Source organism: Platichthys flesus, chromosome 23 (genome assembly GCF_949316205.1).
Source record: "Platichthys flesus chromosome 23, fPlaFle2.1, whole genome shotgun sequence".
Taxonomy (NCBI): Eukaryota; Metazoa; Chordata; class Actinopteri; order Pleuronectiformes; family Pleuronectidae; genus Platichthys; species Platichthys flesus.
The window spans coordinates 12,332,645-12,354,933 of record NC_084967.1 but is presented as its reverse complement, the minus strand read 5'-3'; the positions used below and the strand labels follow the sequence as shown (position 1 = coordinate 12,354,933).

General features: G+C 45.6%; 1 protein-coding gene across 1 annotated transcript in view; it reads right to left on the bottom strand.

Moving 5' to 3' along the window:
- Positions 1-3,650: 3,650 nt before the first annotated feature.
- The window catches only part of sema3aa (sema domain, immunoglobulin domain (Ig), short basic domain, secreted, (semaphorin) 3Aa), a 25,511-nt gene continuing 6,872 nt past the window's right edge, over positions 3,651-22,289 (bottom strand). Inside the window, exons 2-17 of the mRNA XM_062382856.1 lie at positions 21,056-21,216; positions 19,225-19,287; positions 15,828-15,947; positions 14,899-14,989; positions 14,680-14,799; positions 12,711-12,853; positions 12,505-12,619; positions 12,348-12,417; positions 9,854-9,998; positions 9,523-9,742; positions 9,149-9,240; positions 9,015-9,056; positions 8,605-8,762; positions 6,858-6,925; positions 6,611-6,759; positions 3,651-6,329 (exon numbers count right to left, since the gene is read on the bottom strand). Of these exons, the coding sequence (XP_062238840.1) occupies positions 5,604-6,329; positions 6,611-6,759; positions 6,858-6,925; positions 8,605-8,762; positions 9,015-9,056; positions 9,149-9,240; positions 9,523-9,742; positions 9,854-9,998; positions 12,348-12,417; positions 12,505-12,619; positions 12,711-12,853; positions 14,680-14,799; positions 14,899-14,989; positions 15,828-15,947; positions 19,225-19,287; positions 21,056-21,216 (2,483 nt within the window). The 3' untranslated portion in view covers positions 3,651-5,603. The remainder of the gene's footprint in view (positions 6,330-6,610; positions 6,760-6,857; positions 6,926-8,604; positions 8,763-9,014; positions 9,057-9,148; positions 9,241-9,522; positions 9,743-9,853; positions 9,999-12,347; positions 12,418-12,504; positions 12,620-12,710; positions 12,854-14,679; positions 14,800-14,898; positions 14,990-15,827; positions 15,948-19,224; positions 19,288-21,055; positions 21,217-22,289) is intronic.

Here is a 22,289-nt window from a genome sequence, read left to right as displayed (position 1 = left end):
CCCACAATGCAGTGCACAAACCCCCCCCCCCCCCCCCTTCCCCTCACCCCACCCCCAAGGGATATAGGAGCAGGGAGACTCTTGGTTACAGTTCGTAGCTCGTGTTTGAAAACTAGATGTTATCAAGTCCAAATAAATACATGTGTTGAAATGCAATGAACCAAATTTTCCACTCCGTCAATAATTTATATTTAAGACCTTAACAAATATTATTGATACAATGAAAAGAGTTGAATCTTCTTTTGATGTTTCTACAGTGGCGACACCCGGTGGCCGGAGGCTTCATGCCTTCGGATTGTCCATCCATATACGTCACACATTGTGAACATGATATGTCAAGAACACCTGGATGGAATTCTTTCAAATTTGTCACAAATGTTCAATTCAACTCAAGGATGAACTGAAAAGACTTTAGTGATCAAGGGTCAAAGAGAAAGGTCAATTATATTATTTATTTGATTTGTATTTTTATTGTATCCAATAAGGCAGTTAAGGCTTTTTGATTCTGATTCTGAATGAACTGTAAAGGTCGAATCACGAAGCAGTAGAAAAGAAAAACATGGTTGCTTCCATTGTGTGATATTGAAATGGACGGTGGACAAAATGTGATGATAACATGTGTTGTGCGTACATGTCCTTTACTTTAGCAGAGTGTGTTCATTGTGGAGGTGTAACAACACAATGCTGCACCTGTAGAACTCTCTCTGCTCGTCAGTCTTGATGGAAAATGTCATCCATCATCAAGGGGAGCTGCTCTTTATCAACACCCCCCCCCGAGTTGCCATGGTTTCTCCTCCCTGCAGCTGCCACTCACCTGCAGGGTTCCTCGTTATGGCATCAGCTGATGATGAGTGCGATTCTCAGTACAGTGGATTGACATGTACTGTATATAATGCGTGGGATCTGTGCACGTGTGACGCGGTTGACAGTCGAACTGAAGGCGAACAGGTCAGAGCTTCACACGTGTTTCAACAGCAGCTGGGGGGGGGGGGGATGACACAGTGAAAAGAAGAGCGAGGCAGAGTTTATCATCCCACTGAACTAAATCAACGCTCTCCTTGCCCACGGACTTCATTTCCCACAATCCCCCAAGCACTCTGTGGGGCAGGGAGGAATGAGTCAGAGCTGCAAACTGCTGAAGGGAGCCGAAGATGAAGAGTCGTGACAGACACACACACAGAGACACACACAGACACACACACAAACACACACACACTGACTGATGCCCTCTGCGATGTGAGCTGGCTTCTTCATTTAATTTCAATTTTAGTACGCACTGAAATATTGATTTAATTTCATGCAATAGATTAGTTTGTGTCTTTCATTTGAAAGATTGTGGTGAAACATCATCTAACCAACTGAAAATGAAAAGTTAATTTCACATCAGATTAAAAAACCGTTTGAGAAAGAGTGAAAATAGAAAAAAATATTTATCAGCAGAGCTTCTGTTTTGGTTGTCGTCAACCAAGAAAATTCTATTTGGATTTTGGAAACTTTTCATTTTGCTATTCACCAAACACAGATATATATAATACTGCAAATTCTACATCCTTGTACAGGGGTCAAAAAGTCTAGGACTACTTTCCCACCAGAGATTTGGATCCACGGGGTCTCCCCTACCTCCCTTGATCAGCAGCTCAATAGACCATATAGGGGATTTGCTTATTAGTTACAAGGGTAAAACAATGATATTCAAGATTAAAGTCTCAAAGGTCAAAATCATGTGTAAATTCAGCAAATTAATTATTTTCATTTACCTGATAAAGATCTAGCACCAAAATGTTGCACAAAAAAATCACTGCAGGTAAGAGAGTGCATGGGAGTGTTTTCAATAATTCACATTTCTCTGATGCAAAGGATTCTTCTATTATAAGAAATTCTCTGGCAAAGATTTCTGAATTCATGTTATTCTCAAAAGCTTTTGATCAATTTTTTAAAAATGTTTCTACGGCTTTATTCTTAAAATTTCACATGTATGTTTCCTTCATCAGACACAATGTCCCAGATTTTAAAAGCTGAGGGACACTGTGATGAATGAATGAGCCTTTATGAATTCTCTTTATATCCTGTCTATTGCTAAGTGAATAATACAAATGTCTGAAATATGAAATGTTGATGCAAACAGGATTTGTGTCTATGAGCAGATGAGAAGAGAAGAGCAGGGGAGACAGTCATAACACCCTCCTCCCCCATAATGGTCCGGACGGCTCCTTTCTTCACCGTGCATCAGACAGACACACACTCGTACAGACACACACTGGTACAGACACACACTCGTACACACCGAGCGTGCAAAGGAACACAGGACATTCAAGGACAGTCGCCATGGCAACAGGACCAACCAGGAAGCGAGGACATGTCACTTTAAGAGATTATTTTGTCGGAGTTGTATGGAGGCAAGAGATTCCTGTGAAAAAAAAAAAGAACACAGTGCATGTTCTGATGCTGCAGCCTCGAGGCCTCGGATTGGCTCTGACAGGAAGCAAGGCCGCACAAGTAGCGAGACAACAGCACCCTCTAGTGGCCTACTAGGAGAATCATCATATTCTATAATATAAACTATTGTTAGTTTTTCTGCAGGATTACAAAGAAACTACAGAGTGGATTTCCATGAAACTTACTGGGAGGATGTGATATTGGCCAAGAAGGAACCCGTTTAAATCTTGGGCGGCTCTGGAGAAATGTGTGGATCCAGGAATTTCTATTTTCTCTGTGCATAATAATGTGAGATCATTGACAGAGTGCCTGTTGGACATTCTCACCTTTTTTTCAGGAAACAATTGATGGAACTTGGTGAAAAATCATATATTCATATAATTATCTTGATCTATCAGAATTTAATGCTGCTATATCATAGGGTACAAACCTGCAACTACAACAGATGTTGAGCTGAGATTTCACCCGATCCCCACTTTTATTCGTATGTGAACCAAACTTCCTACACATTTATATATATTATTTTTATCAAAATCCATTAAATTATAAGGAACATGTTGAAAAACAGCCTATATCACAACAAATTCCTGGATATGCCCTCGGCTCTGCATTCACAATATTGAATATGTTCTTTTCTGACTCAAGCTACACCCTTTCACCGGGTTTCATTATAATCTGTCAGGTGTTTTTTTTTTTTGGTGATGTTGCTTTTAACCAGACATATAAACAGACAGGGCTGAAAACATAACCTCATCGGTCGAGGGCAAAATATCAAAAAAGGCTGAATTCTGTTTATCTGCTGCACTTTCAGGTTCCCATGTGATCTGTGGTCTTCTCCTGTTCAAAGTCAAAATATCTCCTGTGAAGAAAGAAAAAAAAAAACTTTTGCAATGAACATTAAATATTCATTAAGAGCAGCCGAGAGCTACGAGCCCATCTGAGCAGTTTGTTCTGTTTATTCTCAGGTGGGTGAGGTTGGTCCAAGTTTTTTTCCCGAAATAACGATCTGTGGGATGTCAGCCTCCAGCCCAGGACAATAAACGTGAATGGATTCTTGCAGAACAATAAAAAACAGAACCATCTCGAGTTTCTGCAGCGATTTGGACTCGTCTCAGCAGGAGAAGCACAGATGGTCCTGAACCAGGAGCCTGTGAGACCGGCTCAGGGCAGAAAGTTTGCAAGTGAAATAAAAACAGCAAAACTTGTACTTTTTTTTGTAACGGAGATGTTTATTTAGACAACTGAACGCATGCCAGAAAGAGCCGTGTTACAGCAGCGGAAACTCTCAGCTCTCTCGCTTGTTACTAACTCTGAGGGAGAGACCCGAATCAGGGACACACCGACCTTTTGGAGTGTCGGTACAGAACGCTATCCGCTCGAATTTATTGCATTGACACTTTATACTCTTGTCGTGTATTGAGGGGATAAGGAAGACAAGGGGTAGGGGGGGTTACCATCGTTGAATTCGGAGATTAAGGAGGTTGGATCGCGGATGAGTGTCTCGGATCGCTATTCATCACTGTTTTGGCAAAAGTACAATTCACACTTTGCTTTGAAGGGAACTTTACCTCTCACACAAAACACAGAAAGAGAGACGATTAAAAAAGATGCACTTACTGTAGGTAGCATTCACATGCAGTAATAAGGTGTCTTCTCCTCAGACTAGAGTTTACACTTTTCTCCACTATTTCTTACAGAGATTCACAGCTAAGGTTTTTCTCAGATTTCAGGGGAAGTATCTTACACATCATGGCGACTCGATGCATGGACGACATGTCGGGTGGATGCGGGGTAAAGGAAAACGTGATTATAAAAAAATCATCGGTTATGGCAAAAAATAGATTAAATTGTGCTTATATTCGACGGGATTCGGTCAATGACTTGAACCCCCTTTGTTCTCGAGTAACTTTCAAACCCTCGGTGACCAGGCTTCGCTCAGTTGGTCCGTCAAAGTTCACGTATTTGCTGTCGTTGTTTTTTCTCTCCGATGTACTGATGAGCCAGAAATACCATAATATCAAAAATAAATGCAACCCTTTCACAAAACAATGAGCAATAAATAAAGTGGTGTTCTCGTACTGTATATGTACTGTATATACACAGAGAGTTACGTTTGTTGTATATATGTACACAGAAAACAAGTGGCAGTCTATCTCCGACTGGCTTTTTACGTATTAAGTTACACAGGATCCTCAGAGGCGGGAAGGGGGGGGGGGATAATGCACGATGAGGCGGCTATGTTGCTCGTAATTTTTTGCAGCAAAAAAAAATTAAAAATAGAACCACTGGTTTGGAAAGGAAAGAAAATATAAAAGTAACATTTTTCAGGTGGGGAGTAAAAAAAAGAAACCCCATAAAATAACTAGCTTATTAAAACAATGATTGACAACAACATGCACGATGCCTCGGGTGGAGCGGCTTGAGACGAAGCACTTTCTCCGCATGACTTTGCAGTTTTTGCATGTTTATAATGATTCTACTTGTGTGGGCCACCCGTGCAAAGCTGTGCACACCTCGCTGTGAACTGCACGCCTCCCTTTTCCTCCCGCGGGGGGCGCTGTTGTTCGTATGGACGATACAGAAAGGATCCTATTGTCCTCAAGCAGTCCTTTCAAAATAAGAGTCTGTTTACGCTATCTTTCAGTTCACATGCTCAGGTCAAAGAGGGAAGCAGGTCGGAGGACATCTCATCCGCTTCCGTAAAAGTTCCGTGGGTCTTATTAACGTCTACACCACTGTCCTCTCAGGGTATCAAGTCCATCTGCTTCACCGAGGAGCACCTCAGTCGACGTGTCTCTGTCCCCGTCTTATCTTAGTAGCTTATGTACAGGAGGTGAAAATGTCCACCAGACAGTCTCCCAGGCAACCAGCCACATGCTCACACATTTACAGTATTTTCCAGTCTCTCCATCCTCCATTCATCCTCCTCCCTCCAAGGTTATGTGCGCTTGAGTCTTTGAATGAGAGCGGTATTCGTGTGTGCTTCTACTTAAAACGGTGTGTCTGATGCGTGTGGTTTTTGTTCTTGTCATGGAGAGGCCACTGAATCATACACTGGACAAACACTCTCGAGAACGTGTTCGTGTGTTGACAGTATGTGTGGATGCATGGGTTTTGTGCTTGTGTGTGTAGATCTGGTTGCGTGTGTGTGCGTCTACGGCCTCGTCTCAAACACTACGCGGAGGTCTTTGAAGCTCGTGGGTCCTCCTGTTGCGTCCCTTCTTGTTTTCCTGCATCCGTCTCCACTTGGCGGCGTGCTGGCTGTTTGCCCGCTGTCCCCCCGCAGCTTGTGAGCCCGCCTGGCCGCCCTGCCCCCCCCTCTGGCTGTTTTGCGTCCTCGGGTTGCTCCTCGTCGCCTGGCCGCTCGCCGTACCCGGATTTGTTGGACCTTTCGGGGTGTTCTGACCTCGCGCTGGCCCATCCACCGTCGGAGCTCCGGCCTGAAGCCACGGCCTGCTCTGCGATGGATTGGCCTGCTGCCTCTGAGCATTGGGAGCTGTGGCTTTAGGCCTTAACGCAGCGGCGACGGGTTTGACCGGATTGTTGCCGTTGGGCGTCTTCACTTTCTTCTGTTTGCGCTCTTTCTTCCAAACTCGATCGCAGAACTCCTCCACGCTGTTGAGGTCCGGGTGGTCCAGCAGGGAGAGGAAATCTCGGTACCACACCCTGTGCTTGGGGGACTGACCCATGCCGCCGCCTCCTCCCGTACCGGGTATTCCTGGGAGGATGTCGCCCAGTTTCTGGGAGGGGATGACCTGGAGGTTGAGGCGGAGAAGGGGCTGAATGAAGCCGTGCTCGATGGCCTGGCAGTGGTACACTCCGGTGTCGGACTGGGCGAGGCTGCGGATGAGCAGACCCTGGTCGGTACGAACAACTCTGTCGTCCAGTTTGATCTGAATCACAGAATGAGAAGCATGAAAGACTGCTGCGACGTCATTTATTCTAATGAGAAAACTGTGATGAAGAATTTGGGTCATCCAGTAAAAAAAGTTCAACCTGGCTGCAGTTGTATTAAATCTCCCCTGTTTCCTAAAGCAACTCACCCTGGACGTCTGATCACACAAATATAGGCACGATCAAAATGTTCTTATATCATCAAGGCTGAAAACTCAATCTAAACTACTTACAGGTCACAAAGGTTAAAAGTCAAAAGTACCATAGACACACTTCCTACCTCGAGCTTTCGGTCGTCGTTGAGCTTCTGCAGCTGCCAGTAGATGAGCGCCCTCTGGGACTTGGGGCTGCACTCCAGGAACATGCTGCTGTTCTCCACACCGAACACACTCCTGTCCTCCACTCTGCCTCCTGTGCCGTCAGCGTCGTCTGCTCAAAACCGAAACACACACAGCGAGGGCAGATCAGGACAAGTTTGTGTATGTGAAAGAGGAGGTGAGGGTGGATTATGTGAAGTCATGAAGTACCGTGATGCTGGAGGTCTGAGCACTGAGAGAGGGGGTCACCGTTCCTGATGTCCTGTCGCCTGGTTCGCCTGGGGACACAGTAATAACAAATAAAGCAACTGGTAATTCAACACAATCCTCAACTGAATAGAGCAGAAAATGCACTTGTCACATGTTCTGCTCGCTGTGCTGTTCAGCTGCAACCACTAGGGGGCAATGTTGCATAGCGCAACTCCACATGCGGCCTTCTTTCATTGAAAGGGACAGAAAACGTGTATTTACTCAACCTTTACTCTACTGTAAAATCACACGGGTGAAAAAATATGAAAATCCAAACCCTGGCAGAATATTAGAAACATAAACCTTCAGGGGCAGTAAAACAGCCGAGGCTCATTGCTTTCTGATGAGTCCTGATTATGAAACACAAGCGGTTTTGGTTCGCCCTTGGAATTCCTCGCAAAAAAGAAGGCTCAACTCTTTGTCCTCCTGACGTGAGAGTCCACTGTTTCAACTGGGATTTACTCACATCAACCAAACTGCCAATCTATCCTCCCTGTTTCTAGTTGCTATGGTTTAAAGATCCTGATGGAAGCTGTGGAGAGGAGGGGTAAGCCAAAGGTGAGGTAAGGGCTTTTAAGGAGGAAATAAAGACGGGAACCATTGTAGGTGAAAAAGAAACAGATGAAGTGAAATGGCCCATGTGTGTGTGTTTGTGTGTGAATCCTCCATGAAGAACACGGCCTCCTCCCTCCTCCCCTCCTTACTTCCTTACATCCCTATGCCGTACATATTTGGAAACTCATCTCTGTCTCTTTCTCACACACAAGATCCCTCCTCCGTACATTTCCTGACCCAACATTCCTGTCTTTTTGGCCGTCTGAGCACGTGCGGGGCCGGGCGTCTGGTTCCCATTCTGGGCGAGGGAGAAGGAGAGGGAGCTGGTGCGTGGCCCTTAACCATGGGGTGTGCCACCTCGCCTTTACCGCTGCCAAGGTGGCGTTTACCCACTGGCCTCTTTCTGCTGGTGTGAGAAGTTGCGGATGCAAGAGATGCAGGGGTGTGTGTGTGTGTGTGTGTGTGTGTGTGTGTGTGCGTGTGTGAGGGCTGTCGTGGTCGGCCTAATCCCGCTGGATACAGCAGAGGGTAATTTGAGGGTGTGTATGTTCATACCTCCTGGCTTCAGGGTGAAGCGGTCAGACAGCTCCTGTTGGCTATAATTTAGTGTGTGTGTGTGTGTGTGTGTGTGTGTGTGTGTGTGTGTGTTTCTGTGTCTTCAGGGTCTGTGTGTTCCTCTTTGCTGTAAGTTGATGGGTTCACAACTCACAGCAACTGTTCCTGACAGGAGTTATAACCCAGGCTGCTGAATTCTACCTCTTGGAAAGCGTCCTTAGCGTGAGTGTGTTTAATGACCCTATTTTGTGCCTGTGTAATATTCCTATTCCAGATTACTTCCACGTGTAGATGCTTCGCCGCGGATCCGGGTCGATTTCTTGGATTGGGGTGCACTTGCTAATCGGCGAGTGGAGGTCTGAGGTTGCAGCACCAGGTTGTGTGTTGAAATTGCCCTTGAGCAAAAGTCTTTAGAGCCAATTGCAACAGCCCCGCTGCAGGTGTACTGATAGCTCCCAGGTGTGACTTCGTGAGAAGGCGCTAACGCATAAGGCCGGACGTTGCTGAGAAGAGTCGTACGAGCTCGGCGAACCCTGCGTTAACTCACAAATAATGGCTGACGAGAAGCGATTAACGTGCAAGCATGTGTGCCTCCTACCTCTTGGCGGTGGGGAAGTATCTTGAGCATTCGGTGCCGTCCCAGGCGCAGTACGGGTCCCGGGCCAAGCAGCACTCGGCACAAGCTTTCCCATACACCTCGCAACGGTGGAGAGACATCTGCGATACACCCAGGGACGAGCCAAGGTACAGCTGTTGCTGTGGGAGCCAAAGAAAAAAAGCAAGGACTTAAAACTTGAGTGCTCCTGTGTGGCTCCGCTGGAAACGCTCTCATGAAAAGAAAGCGTTTGCGGGTTGGTTTCTCCGTAGGCACATTAGATATCTTTGTTTTTTCTGGATAGCAGTGTTTGCTTTGAGGCCCATTAGTTCTTACTTTTTTTGTTTCTCTTGGGCGTATTTCCTTGTCAACAACTTTTGTGTAACGTATAACGTGTTAAAACATGTTTTTACCTGCTTGGTGGACAGCTCCATGGCAGTGATGGTAGTGGGCTCCTGTACAAAACAAACAAAGCCTGTTTAACACCACATTTTTGCCTATTTTTATACATCATACATTGTTTTTCACACTATGTTCAAAGTCGTACCCTGAAGACCGTCATCTCCTCCAGCACCACCTCCTCCAGGTCGTGCCAGCTCTCTCTGGGGATCGTCACCACCTTCAGCACTGTTCCCATATCTGAAGGACAAACAGTGTGTGTGTATTAAAACCCTATTCTGACAACATCTGTGTGTAGTTGCTTGTAAATAACACAATTCAATATTAACGTCACAATTTGTAGCTGCTGCTCTCTGTTAGTATATTTTCTTCACTGTAAAAATATCTTTCGCAGAGTTGTTTTGTCTGAAAATAGTTTAAACTGAATATTTTTCAGAAGAATTGGTCAAGAATGCTAATAATCATTTTTAAATACCATGTAACTCGGAATCTTTTCAGCAATTAAAAGTCAAAGGTGTGTACCTGTGCCGATAAACATGACATCGTACTGTCCGTCCTCTGCCTCCACTCTGTCCACCACCAGCTGGGAGAACTGGTAGTCCACGTCTGTCCTCACCATGATGGGACGCCCCCCTATCGGATGCACCGGGTTGAACATGGCCGGGTGGCCACGGGCGAAGGTGATGACGTCATCAGGAAGGTCTTTGGTGGAGTCGAAACCTCCGAAGGTTTTACTGGGACACTGAGAAAGACGGCAAGAAGAATGTGAAGCTCTGTGTTTGGTTTCCGAGGATGGAAATGTTCTCTGATTGTGAATCTACTGGGTTTTTGGATGGCTCATGTGGTAACTCACAGTTCCAGGACGGGGGTAGGGCACCCTTCCTTGGAAGGGCACCCACTGGTAGGTGGGTCCATCTCTGTGGGCGTAGGGGCCCAGGAACACCCTCCTTATGTCCGCCATGTTGTACATACACACCGCGGAGCCTTTAAAGATGTTACTGCAAAGGAAAACAGAGAGAAAAGGAGAAGAGAATAAGTTGAAGACAGAGAGGGAACGATGACACTCAGGACCAAAGGGGGTTGATAGGTGATTGGTGACAAGACAGGGATTAAGAGCTTGTGAAATCCCGAAGAAAGACAACAAAATGACCCTTCATCGCACAAAGACGGAGAGGGAGCAAGGTTGTCATTACCTAAGTACGGGAATGACAGATTGTAAATCCTCTGTGATTGTTTCCAGCATCTTGAGAGCAGACAGGAATGTGGGCACTCCACCAAAAAAATTGGGAGACCTTGTTCGGATCATATTTTAAATCTCCCTCCAATGTTTTTTTGCGAGCGTCTTTTTTTGCCCGTTAGCCAAATGGGCGGATTTCGCTCTCGCTAGCCAGAAACAAGTCGGACGTAGACAAGGTCAATCCATCATGCAAAAGAGGGGAAATGATGTGGGTTTCATTTCAATTTCTGCTCCGTCCCGGGTCGTCCAGAAGACAGCAGTTTGAGCCGTGACTCATATAAATTCCATGTGAACAATCCAAGTTTTATATTTCACAAGAATTATAGAAATATTAATGTGGAGATGAACGTAGGATCGTGAGCTCTCTCTTTGCGCTGAGCATTGTAAGCACATTAACCTCTGACCACGTATGAGGAGAGCTGTTCCATTATTTTACAGATTAGCTAGATAATAGATCTTCGAAAATAATGTCATCATCATTCTAAGGGACACTTTTAAGAAGACAGATTTCAATTTCGTTTGCGGGAAACAAATGCCTAGCTAAGATTTGGGGGCATCCTTTGTCTCGCCGACTGCAATTGGAAGTCGTCTCAGACTAATTAAGGATGTGGCTGTCACACACACACACACACACACACACTCACATACGGATACACACACACACACACACACAAACACACACACTACTCACCAAAGCACGGAAGATGAATGGATTAGCATTTGAAAACGTTAATTACAGAGAAATTCAATTAACTCTGGGGGCAAAAACAGACACTCATATGTCCGTGCTTAAGAAGAACGGCGGACATCTGTTTGTGCAGATACACACAGATTCAGAGAGAGAGGCACACAAAGTCGATCCTCCCCACACACAAACACACACACACACACACGCAAGTAGGGAGGGACACAATCCAACATTGATCTGTCAGTGGCAGCTTCTTTGTGCCTCATTAAGCAGTGATATTAAAAGCTGGTCCCTCTGAATCTCTGCTCTATTCATCTCTGAAAACCGGCCACTTAGAAAACCAATTAAACTCCTCTAATTCCTCAATGCCCTGTAATTGAATTTTAAAGCGCATGTGTGTGTGTGAGTCGGGGCGAGCTCTCATGTGTAGGTGTATGCCCGCCCAACCTTTTCGGTCAGAACACATTCCAGAAAGGCCAGACGGGCCATCTGATGCAAGGCGACTGTCAGTACGCGTTTGCCCGCCGCCGCCATTCTATTCATCCAGCCACCGGTTTTCATTATGAGCGGTGATTGATGGCGCTTGTCCTCCGCTCAAAGCGCTTCGGAGAGACACCACTGGACACAATATCGCCTCCTCCTTCCCATATGCAAATTCGTCATCATCATGATAAGTGCCGCCATCTGTGCCATTTCAACTCACTTATCTTGCCGGGCCTGCGCCGTCGCCCCCTCCGCACGCTTCAATAGCGTCACACCCGGCACCTCTGAAAACCCCATTCAGAGCTGGGGCGGCGGCCAGGGGAGAGACGCGCCTTCCCGCTGAGGGACTATCGTGTTTCTCTCGCTCCCCCCCCGACCCATAATCTGATTTCCTTACGAGCCCCTGCCAAGGTTTTCAATGGATGGAGAAAGAAAAAAGGAGACAGGTAGCGAGGGATTGGGAAATCGGCTAAAAGCAATCTCAAGGGTTTCGGGGGGAAAGCAACCGTAAGACACCTGTAAGTGGATTATGGTAAGGGGGATTGTGGGTTGGGGGGGGGGGCACTGTCTGGGAATTCGGCAGGGGCACACTTGGCCGCTTGCATTTTCATGCGTCATTTAAAACGGTTAGGAAATCGCAGATAAAGGGATTGGATGAAAGATGTGAAAGGAAGATTCTTTGAAAGGAAATATGAAGCGTGTGTGTGCTTGTGTCTTTGTGTGTGTGTGTGTGTGTGTGTGTGTCCTTTTCAAACACAGAGGAAATAACTCGCCCAGGACTGTTTGTACATTGAATACATATCAGCTCCTTCCAGTCTCCTAGCAACAAATCAACAAAACAAATATGACACTAGCAGCATCTGTGTCTAACAGAGGATTCGAGCCCTCGCACACAGATAACGAAGGTTGTCCTGAAAGGATCTGGACGGTGGGTTGTACCTGGACGTGGTGAATACGGCGTAGATGACTGGATTCTTCGGGTCCTTAGAACTCATGAGAAACACGTCCTCTGGAAACAGAAAACAAAGAGTTGGTGAAGCGGAAGGTTTTTGAAAAGGAATCCTTTTCTCCACATGAATGAAGAACACAAGCTTACGTAGTTCGTCGAAGTGCGTGTCAATGCCGTTGACCCCGGGGACTGAGCACATGAGACGGGCCTTAAGGAAAGTGGTCCACTTGTTCACCAGACTCCTGTGTCCTCCCATATCGTTCTGTAACAACATGTGTCTGTAAGCATTCGCGCCAACGTTTCTGTAACAGGCAGCGATCTTGGATAGGATCTTGCTGTGTGTGTGATGTTACCTTACACAGTTGTCCTATCCTGGCGATGGTGGCCTTCCCGGTGTGCTCCCCGTCCATGGCGTTCTCCTTGAAGAACAGGAAGATCTTGTCATCTTCCGGGTTGTCGCTCTCCGGGATCAAGTGTACGTTGACGAATCTTGGGTCTAGAGGCGAAAGGGAATATGAATAAACCAGAATAGCTTTGTCCGCAGTGCACGACAGAGCCAAATCATACATTGCTTCATGCACAAATGTAATTTTACGATCCCAACCTCTGTCCCGATGACCCCTATTTTACACCTCAGAAACCAATCCCCCCCATGAATCCCTCCCGTCACGGCTCAGTAAAAACAGCCATTTACTTTACACCCCGGTGTTATAATATCTGACTTTACCCAAGTGAGCGCTCCAAGTCCAAATCCCACATAACCCCCGTCTCCAGACCACATCCTCGCAAACACACATGGCCCTGATTGTCCCGGGTAACACATGAATAAATTGATCTGAACTTTAAGCACGAAGAGGAATCAAAGGCTAAACGGGGCCTGCCGGGGGCCTTAAGGGCTGAGATACGACTTTGACTCCGAGGGGCACGAGGGCCGAGGGGAAAGCGGGCCGCAGTCACTGAGGCGCGGTCATGCGTAAATTGAGCCTGCGTCTGAAAGCTCCGGGGTTAGCCGGAGAGAAACAAGCAGTGCCATGTTACGCCTCCGTGGCCGTTCAGGATATAGAGTAGCTGTGAAAAGGGAGATTGCGGCCAAAGTGGGAAGCAGATTTATAAGCGCTGTGCGGGTGCGAGACCTCTGGCATGAATCTTGCGCGCCCCACACATGCTTCATACCTTTATTGTGAGTATGTACCCCTTTAAAATCCACACATTAACAAGCCCAACGCGCTCACGTACAAAAACATGCCGTGGTAACACAATTCATTGCGTTTGATTCCCAACACAAGGCCACTTCATTGAGAGATTTAATCCAACCTCCGTGTGAGTGAGGGGGCATGAGAAGGTGAAGAGACGCGTTAATACAATACATGAATCAGAGCGAGCAAAGCCCAACCTGCCATCTAGCCCTAAATCCCTTTTCAGAATCAGCTGCCATTAAGCATTCATTCCCCAGTTTCTTTCTTCTCCATGCGAGCACCATGTAACCTTGTTGATAAAGGCTCGACTGAATATCCCCAACCCGCTAATCCGCACAATTACAATCCCGCTTTTGTGGAGACGGGAGTTGGAATCTCCCCCCCACCCAAGCGAGTTAGTTTGAACAAGGTGAAAGATCGATCGGGATTAAAGCGGCGGCGATGACTTCCTATTCAAATGGCTCTTTATTAATATGTCACAGTAGTCTGCACCACAGAGGCCAGTGTTTGTGGTGGTGGGGAGGGGGGGGGGGGGGGGGGGGGTGGGGGGGGGACTGAGAGGAATTCGACTCCACTACAGGAAAACAGCTGAGAGCGGATTAGTTCTGTGGGAAAGAACTGGAGGGGAATAAGGGGGATGGCACAGCTTGAGGGGAAAAGGTTCAAACTGGCCTTTTGTGGCTCTCTGAGTCCGACCGCGGTGCCGACTGATGGCCGGACGAGCCGAGCGGTCAATAACTCTCACCGCCGCGCTAATCTCACTGGCACAGATGATCCCAGTGACTTTGTGAATGGGCTCTGATATCTGATGTCTGCACATGAATGGCAGTGACTGGAGGCTTTAGGCTTGTGGGAGAATTTGATGCTTTAAAATCCGTTGGAAATGAACAAAGGTTTTTCTTTTTCTTTCTAAGAAACTGGCCAATGACAGGAACTTATTTCCACTGTATTTAATATTTTGTGGTGTATGTAGGATATCCGGTTCCAGTTAACAGCTGTGTCATTAAACAACACCACAGGAAACCCTGTAAGTCTAGGAGAACACAAACAGCTGTATCGATGAAAAACTGGATCGAACAGGAAAATGGATTCCTTCCGTTGTAAAAAATACATTTCGTAATTTTACCATTCAGCCATCTTGAATCGTGCTGCTCCGTCCTGATTGGATGATGATCTCCCAGCGTACGGAAAATGGCAAAGTCCCTTCCCATGAAATCAGCGGACGTGCCAGAGTACAGCTCCCCGTCTGCCAGCGAGAAAAAGTGAAAGTTATAGGAAACCAATGATCGGCCCCGGAGGCAAATGCGTGTCTCCTGGAACTAATCGAGGGAAGGATCCAACTCACCGATCAGGAGCGAGGCGGAGAGCATTCTGGGGTCGTAGGGGCTTTTCCCGCGGCCGTTCTCAAAATGAGGCGCCAGTCGAAAGATGTTGTCCTGTGGTGGAACAGGTCAGAGTTCAAGACAAGGCCAGAGAAAGCTAAACTAGGCCTAAAGGTACATATATAGCCTGCGTTTCAAATTACAACATATTCTGCTTCGACCTCACGGCTCTCGGAATTAGCTGCGCCACAATTTTAGCTAGAAACTCTGTTGAGTTCATTTATTTGATTAGAGAGGACAGCTGAGTCTGCAGTGGTGCAACTAACACAAAAGGGGAATAGAGTGGAATTGAGAAGAAAAGACACAAAGCACCTCAAGAGTATTTAAATACATTTAAACAACAGCGACGAGAGGTCCGAATCACTCACTTTTCAGTAATTCAATTACTAGGATTACACGTGTTAAACCACAAGAGAACACATGCGGGGACAATCTGCATGGTGCAAACACTCCATCCCCTCCCCATTGTCCGGCAAACAGAACCCACGCTGCTACAATGATTCACTTGTGGACCTCTATCAGGATGACTGATTAAACTTTAATGCGGGGGGGAGAGGTTGTTTTAATTTCCGACGGCTGGAATCGAACCGTGCAGTGACCACTTTTTTCCACATCTTCACACAAAGGAAAACATTGATGGGGAGATAATCAATGAAGGGAACGGACACTGCTGCGCTCGACAGAAAAGAGTGTGTGTGTATGTTTGTGTGTGTGTGTGTGTGTGATCACACTCAATTGTTTAAGGGGAAACAGTATTGGACTTTCCCTCTCATTACTTTGCAATAGCACTTGTGTCACGTTTCATGACTTCCTAATGAGTTGAAATCTAAATTACCTTTTTTGCATATATATAACAACTTAGAGCTGACATCAAAGCACCACAATGCGTTACCTCTGCCCTCTTGCCCATTTCCAGATAAGCACAGATGGGGTGGAAGGCTCCTGTGCCGCAGATGTACATGTGGGTCTGGTTGTACGGTTGGAGGACCCGAATGTAGTTAGAGCACTCTTTCTGCAAAAAAAAACACAAAACAATATGCGTATAAATCAACATATAATAAAGATATACACACCAACTTGTGGATACATTTATGCAGTAATGGCTGATAAAGAGATTTAGTTTCGTGTGCAATACCTGCCTCGCAAGGCACATGGAACTTTTGGGAATTCTACAAAAGGGACCTGTGTGAGTGATAGCCCCCGCGCTGCCAATTCACTCCTTCATATCATAAAGTTTAAATAGGGTTTTACCCCTTATGAAAATAAAGCGGACACCTATAATAAAAAAAAAAGATGTGATTCGACTGAAACCGGAGACAAATAGAAAGCAGAGAAATAACGGTGAATAGAGAAAAGCTTTGTTGGAATTCAAAGCAGGGACTTTCCACTTGGTTTTTTGGAAAAGAGAAAAAAAAAAAAAGAACAACCGTATGAAACCGAGTCTCATTCAAGGAAATCCCACCTGTAAGTCGAATCAGCAAATCCCCCTCACATCCTTAATGATCCATGTGTTTCAATTTACCGTGGGTATTTGGGTTGGCTCTGCGGCACATGCCGACAATCCCACTGGTGTGAGACTGTTTATTAGAGCGCTAATCAAGGAGATTGGTTGGTGTAGGAGGCTTATTAGCGGGCCTTGAGGACTTGATTTGGGCACATGTGTTTAAGAGATTAGGTCGCGGTTTGCCCAATTATAAATACACATTGAATATTTACCCGACAAACAAGTACTTGTGTTTGTTTGGGGATTTGGAAAAGCAACACATACACACATCAAATCAAATGCTGACTGCCAAATACTTCTTTTCTCCCCTTCAACAACTGTATCTCCTCCGGCCTCTGAGCAGTACAGACGTTTCAGATGATTTGATGATGTCCCTCATGAGACATAAATGGTTACGAGGCTCCAGGTTGCAGTCGCACATTTTCCAGTGCAGTGCAAAATTGACCTTTTCCGAAAAAGCTGAATTTCCTGCTATTATTCAAAGAGGTAGAAACAATTGTGTTTTTGAGCCTGCTGTTTTTTATCTCCGCCGTTAAAAAAATAGACATTTTGGGAAATGCACTTTGTAGCCGAGAGTGAGACGTGAAAATGGAAACCACTGAACAGCTGTGTCCCAGTTCAGGGTCTGCGTCCTGTGGAGGCTGCATTTGAAGACCGATCTCTTCTCCACGGCTTCTTCAAATGTGGGCGACGAAAGAAGGATCCATCGGGTGGAAATGTAGAAAGTTGCCCTTTCAGACCTAGGCTAGCTTTTTTTCAATTTTTCCAGCCTTTGTGCTAAGCTAAGTGACTACTGGTGTTAGCTTCATATTTACCGCACAGACAGAAAATTGCTCACAATCTTCTCATCATATTGTCGTCAAGAAAAGTGAATAAGCCTAATCTCATCCAAATGTCGACACAGGTACGTTGGACATACATGTAATACGCAGTGTTTTAGCGTGTTAGCAGTTTCTGCCTGAGCTGAAAACTTGCATGATGTCTTGTTGCTAACCTCAGCCCCTGTCCATGTGTCTAAAAGACTGTGTCAACCTAACGACTCTACCCTCTGCTTTCCCTACTGTTGAACAGCGGGACCCCCCCCCCCCCCCCTTACATCATTCTCACGCCCTTATAATATGCATTTCACACAAGCTCCTATAACCCCCTCCCGAACCCAGCCACCCCTCACCCCTCGGACGTCAGGTCTGTTTAGGATTTTACACGGCTCTCAATAAGTTGGACTCATTAGCTATGTGGGAGGTGGGCTGCACCTAAACACTCACAGACGTTACTTATTCAAGTCACTCAAACGCGGCGGCTCGATCTTGGCCTCAGGTGAGAAATGGCTTCCCCCCCCGATCGCAAACCATGTCATTATGTAAAAAAAGAAAAACACAACAGCCGCAGAGGATAAATGAGTCATTATTGGATCAAGTTAATGACTCTCTCTTTGGGGCTCTCTCACGATGACTTTCCATGGGAGAAACGGGCGGACAGATTTGCGTGTGGTTCGTAGACATTTGGATGAGTTGAGTGAATTTTGGGAGATTATGCTGAGGTCTCCTAATTGAATATGGAAAAAACTCTGTGGAAACGCAGGGATAACTGCTAATTTCCCATCGGTGTCTGCAATAGCTGGACGAATAATCGGAAATGACATCAGGCAGTTCTGCGAAAGAACTGTGAAGCCACACTTCAGTATCCGAGCGCTTTGTTCACCGGAACGCAACAACCTGGGCCAAGTTACAGACTCATCCTGCCAAGGAGGATGATGCAGCCATCAGGCATTTCGGAGAGGAGGGGGCAGCTGTTACATTTGTTCTGCGGCTGTAAAGTGTGGTTTGGACAAATGCATCAATTTGGGAGCTCTGAATGCTTCAGTAATGTCCCAATCAAGGCCTCCCGTGCTGCACTCCCTCTCTGCTCTCACCGCCTCATTTTCAAGGGTAAACATTTTCACAGCACGCAAATACCTCATCACTGGGTTTTGTGTGATTTTTGTGCAGCCAGCGCACACAATTTTTCCACCGTGCGAGGCAGCGGAGGTCTAGTGTTCCTCGTGTGGCCTCGACTCAGTGTTTGTGTTGCCTGTGTGTGTGTGTGTCTCGAACCGAAAAAGCCGCTGGTGAGTCCGGTCCCCCGGTGGAACCTCTGTGATTTGAAAAAGCACAGTGTAATTCTGGGTAATCCTTAAAAACCTGCAGCCGCTGCACTCGAGACTCAACCAGCCGTGAAATTGAGATCAGATACTACACGGAGCGGGCCTTTCCAAACAGCGACACAGAGATAACACACACTAACACCCGTCCTGCACACAAACAAAGCTGGTGGCACATAGTATGTGTTCAGCACATTTGCACTGAATTGCACATGTGAGCTAATAATCTGTGCCGGATAAAGAGAGCTCAAACAATGCGCACCCACATACATGTTTATATATATATATACTTCCATCATTACACTGTACATCACAGAGGCGAATAACCTCTGGGGTATTGCGTCATTGTCCCGGTGCCAGTGAGACTTGTACACTTCAGTGTGATCGAACATCTGTGCTCCAGTGTGTGTTCAGCTCTGTGGGGGATGGTCCACAGAGAGTACAGTGTGCTAGAGGTGACATGAGACATGGCTACTATCACTTTTTATCTGAGCTCATTTACTACCTCCCTACAGTGCTATGGTAATTCTATGGCTGGTGGATCCAGATGGTTACTTCTATTATGTGCCGTTGCCGAAACTCAAATTCCCTAAGAAATTCAATGGAAGCGCCGAAATCGTGATGCCATCATGAGTGTAGACTTACCACATAGTCTTTCCCTGCCCACTTGCATTCATCCCTCTTGGAGGGGGTGGCAGGCCATGCAATCTGTGCAAAAAAGGAGAAGAAGACAAAGTCACACTCTGCTGGAGGTGGAGAGGAGCTCAGTGAGTGGAAGCAGTGAATCAGAAGGAAACCGGTTCGTTTGAAGTCCCGGAGAATGACTTTTTAATGTGTCATGTTTTAATCACTTCTTTATTTTAAGGTCAGTGTTCCATGTACATTTGATAAATATTCAAGGGCTTTTCAACAATATAATGACAGATTGCATCAAAGTGGAGAAGAAACAGAGTCCGTGTGACAGTGAGAGACAAACAGAGTTAAAAATGTACCATGAGTCAAACATGCAATAAACAGGAAACTCTACCCTTCGTGTTTCACTTGCCTTGTCGATATAGACTTTTTATATGGCTTAAACATGGGTTCTGGATCAAATTATGGGATTTAAAAAGTTAAACTCTTTTCTACAGTTCAGATCGTGAGCATATGGTTGCACTTTTCACTTCAAATATGAAAAGAAAACAGGCTTTTAATATTTTCATTTGGAAATGATTGGACTCATTTTGAACGTTGTTCTTTCCTTAGGGTGAATCCATCCATGGCCCAAAGGGGCTTATCTTACACCCAACGGCAAAGTGGCGCCAAGCTTGACGCAATTGTGTTAGTGAGCTTCAGCTCGTCCTACGCCCACATTGTTTCAATAGCAAATGTACTTGAAGCTGCGTGTTGGCCTTAAACTGAGGTGTGGTCTAACTAATTCTTGGCGCATCACTATCTTGAGGAACCTGAAGTCAATGTCGCAGAATTTCTTTATTTTAAAGACCCATTGTAATATGTATCACACAGGCAGGTGCACAAAACAAGTACACCACACTATGACCAGATCTGTTCTTGTGTAGTTCCTGGCAAATCAGCGAGTATAAAATAAATCCATACTGAGTGAAGAGATCAAGTAAATCTCGTTTGAACCATGCGAATGGCACTGCAACTATTTCTTCTGCCATTAAAACAGCAGAAGTGGATTTGAAAACACCCTGAATGGCACTTCCTGCGCTTTGATCTTTAAAATAAAGGCTCTGTGGTCACAGGAGTTATAAACACGTGGAGCATATGAGTGTGCATGAATGAGTCAGGGAATGGTTGTATACTAAAAACGTGGATGGAATCGAGGTCCCTTTTTTTTTTTGCTGGAAACCTCACAGATGTGAAAAGTCAATGAAAAAGTACGCACATGCGTGTTTGTGCATATTATGTCCATACAACACACACACACATACACACCCATTCCTCATTCTGCTCTGAAACTTTAACTCCTCTGTAGATCAGCTGGGTTTTTCCTCCTGAGAAGCTGCGTTGCAAATTTCGGGATAATTACATTAGATTTGCTTAATCACTGCTTTTTGGCCTTTATCTCCTAATGATGCAACGACCAGAACAAAAGAGCGAAAAGGAGAAATAGAAAAAAAAAGACACACACATCCGAGCCGAGGGCAAAAAGAATGCAGAGACACACTCTGCCTCTCTGCATTGACTATGTATTTTTCAGCACTTTAATTCCCCTGCTCAGCTCTCTGCAGCCTGCAGGCAAAGTCTGTCAGTTCTGTGTGTCAGTGATAGCTGCTCGAATCAGATAAAAAGACCGTTAACCTAGTCCAGGTGGAGTAATGGAATTACGGACGGCCTCTGTCTGGACCGAGACAGACAGGGGGGAGGGGCTGAGGGGAGGGGGGAAGGAAGAGATGGAGTAATGGACTCCAGAGGGAGAGGAGAAGAGAGGAGGGAGGAGAAGGGAAAAAGTGTAACCAGAGTCTCCTACCTGCTTGTGGTCCCTGTTGATGTTGACGAGGTCGAAGGAGAAGATGTGGTCCTCGGCTCCGACCAGCAGTCGCCCTCGCTCCTCGTCCAATAGGAACGTGTCGTAGCTCGAGCTGTTGGACAAGCCGTTGTAGGTGATGAGGTTACTGGTCTCTAGCATCTCTGAAAAACAAAGAAAGGAGAGAGTTGTTGAAAGATGGATGTAAGTAAAAGGATTGATAGAATGAACAGATATAGATGTCGGGGAAAAAAACACATAACACATAAATAGAGCTGTGGAGAAATTGCCCTTTATGATAAAATACAGTGTTAAATCATAATTCCTCTTGACTGTATGTCTCTTGTTTCAGAGGGTTTAAATCTTTTTGAATAAAAATCAAATCAAAAATCAATTATGTATTTGCCGAAAAAACTAAATTTGTCTTTGATTCAAAGGAAATCCGCTCCTCTCCGATCATGGCGCCCCGTGGTATGAAATGTGACCTTTTCTCATGCTTCTGTAATTGCCTTTTTCACACACACTTGCACACACTCACACACGGACACACGTCAGTCAGGTATAGCGTGAGACATTTAAAGTAAACACGGCACGTCCCAGTCAGGGACACGGTTCAGGCCTGTTCAGCCGTGTGATGGTTGAATAATTCATAAAGGAGCCAGGGCGAGGGAGACTCAGTGTGCGTGTGTGCGACTGTAGAAGGGTTATTGTGTAAATTCAAATTAAAGGGGTGGGGGGGCTACAAAGTCCTGGAATATACATTAAAAGACTTCACCTGTGGGCAAAAGTCAAGCCAGAGCGCTGTCAAGTCAGTTATAACGTTAAATCCCCGAAGAGGAGTTTCATCACTCCGAAAAGAGCGGGCTTTACCGAGCGTTAGTGTTACATTAACAAAGAACAACACTTGCTTCCTGAGAGCAAGTTAACCCAGGATTACACATCCTGTTAATGCAACACAATGTGTAATCCTGGTGTTTCACGCGCTGCTGCACAAGATATGCAATGTATAGGGTAGCCAGAAAAAGAATTTCATCTTGTACAGTGGGCAATCAAATTAAATTGAATGATTTCTTATTAAATTATCATTTTTTTTATTATCTTAAGCACATGACTGGATGTAGAGACACTTTATTACATGCATTTTCATCTTATTACTGGATATTACCATTGGGTGAGCCCATGTTGAGCAAATACAGGAAATAAATCAATATCAGTAAATTAAATAGCATCTTCCACA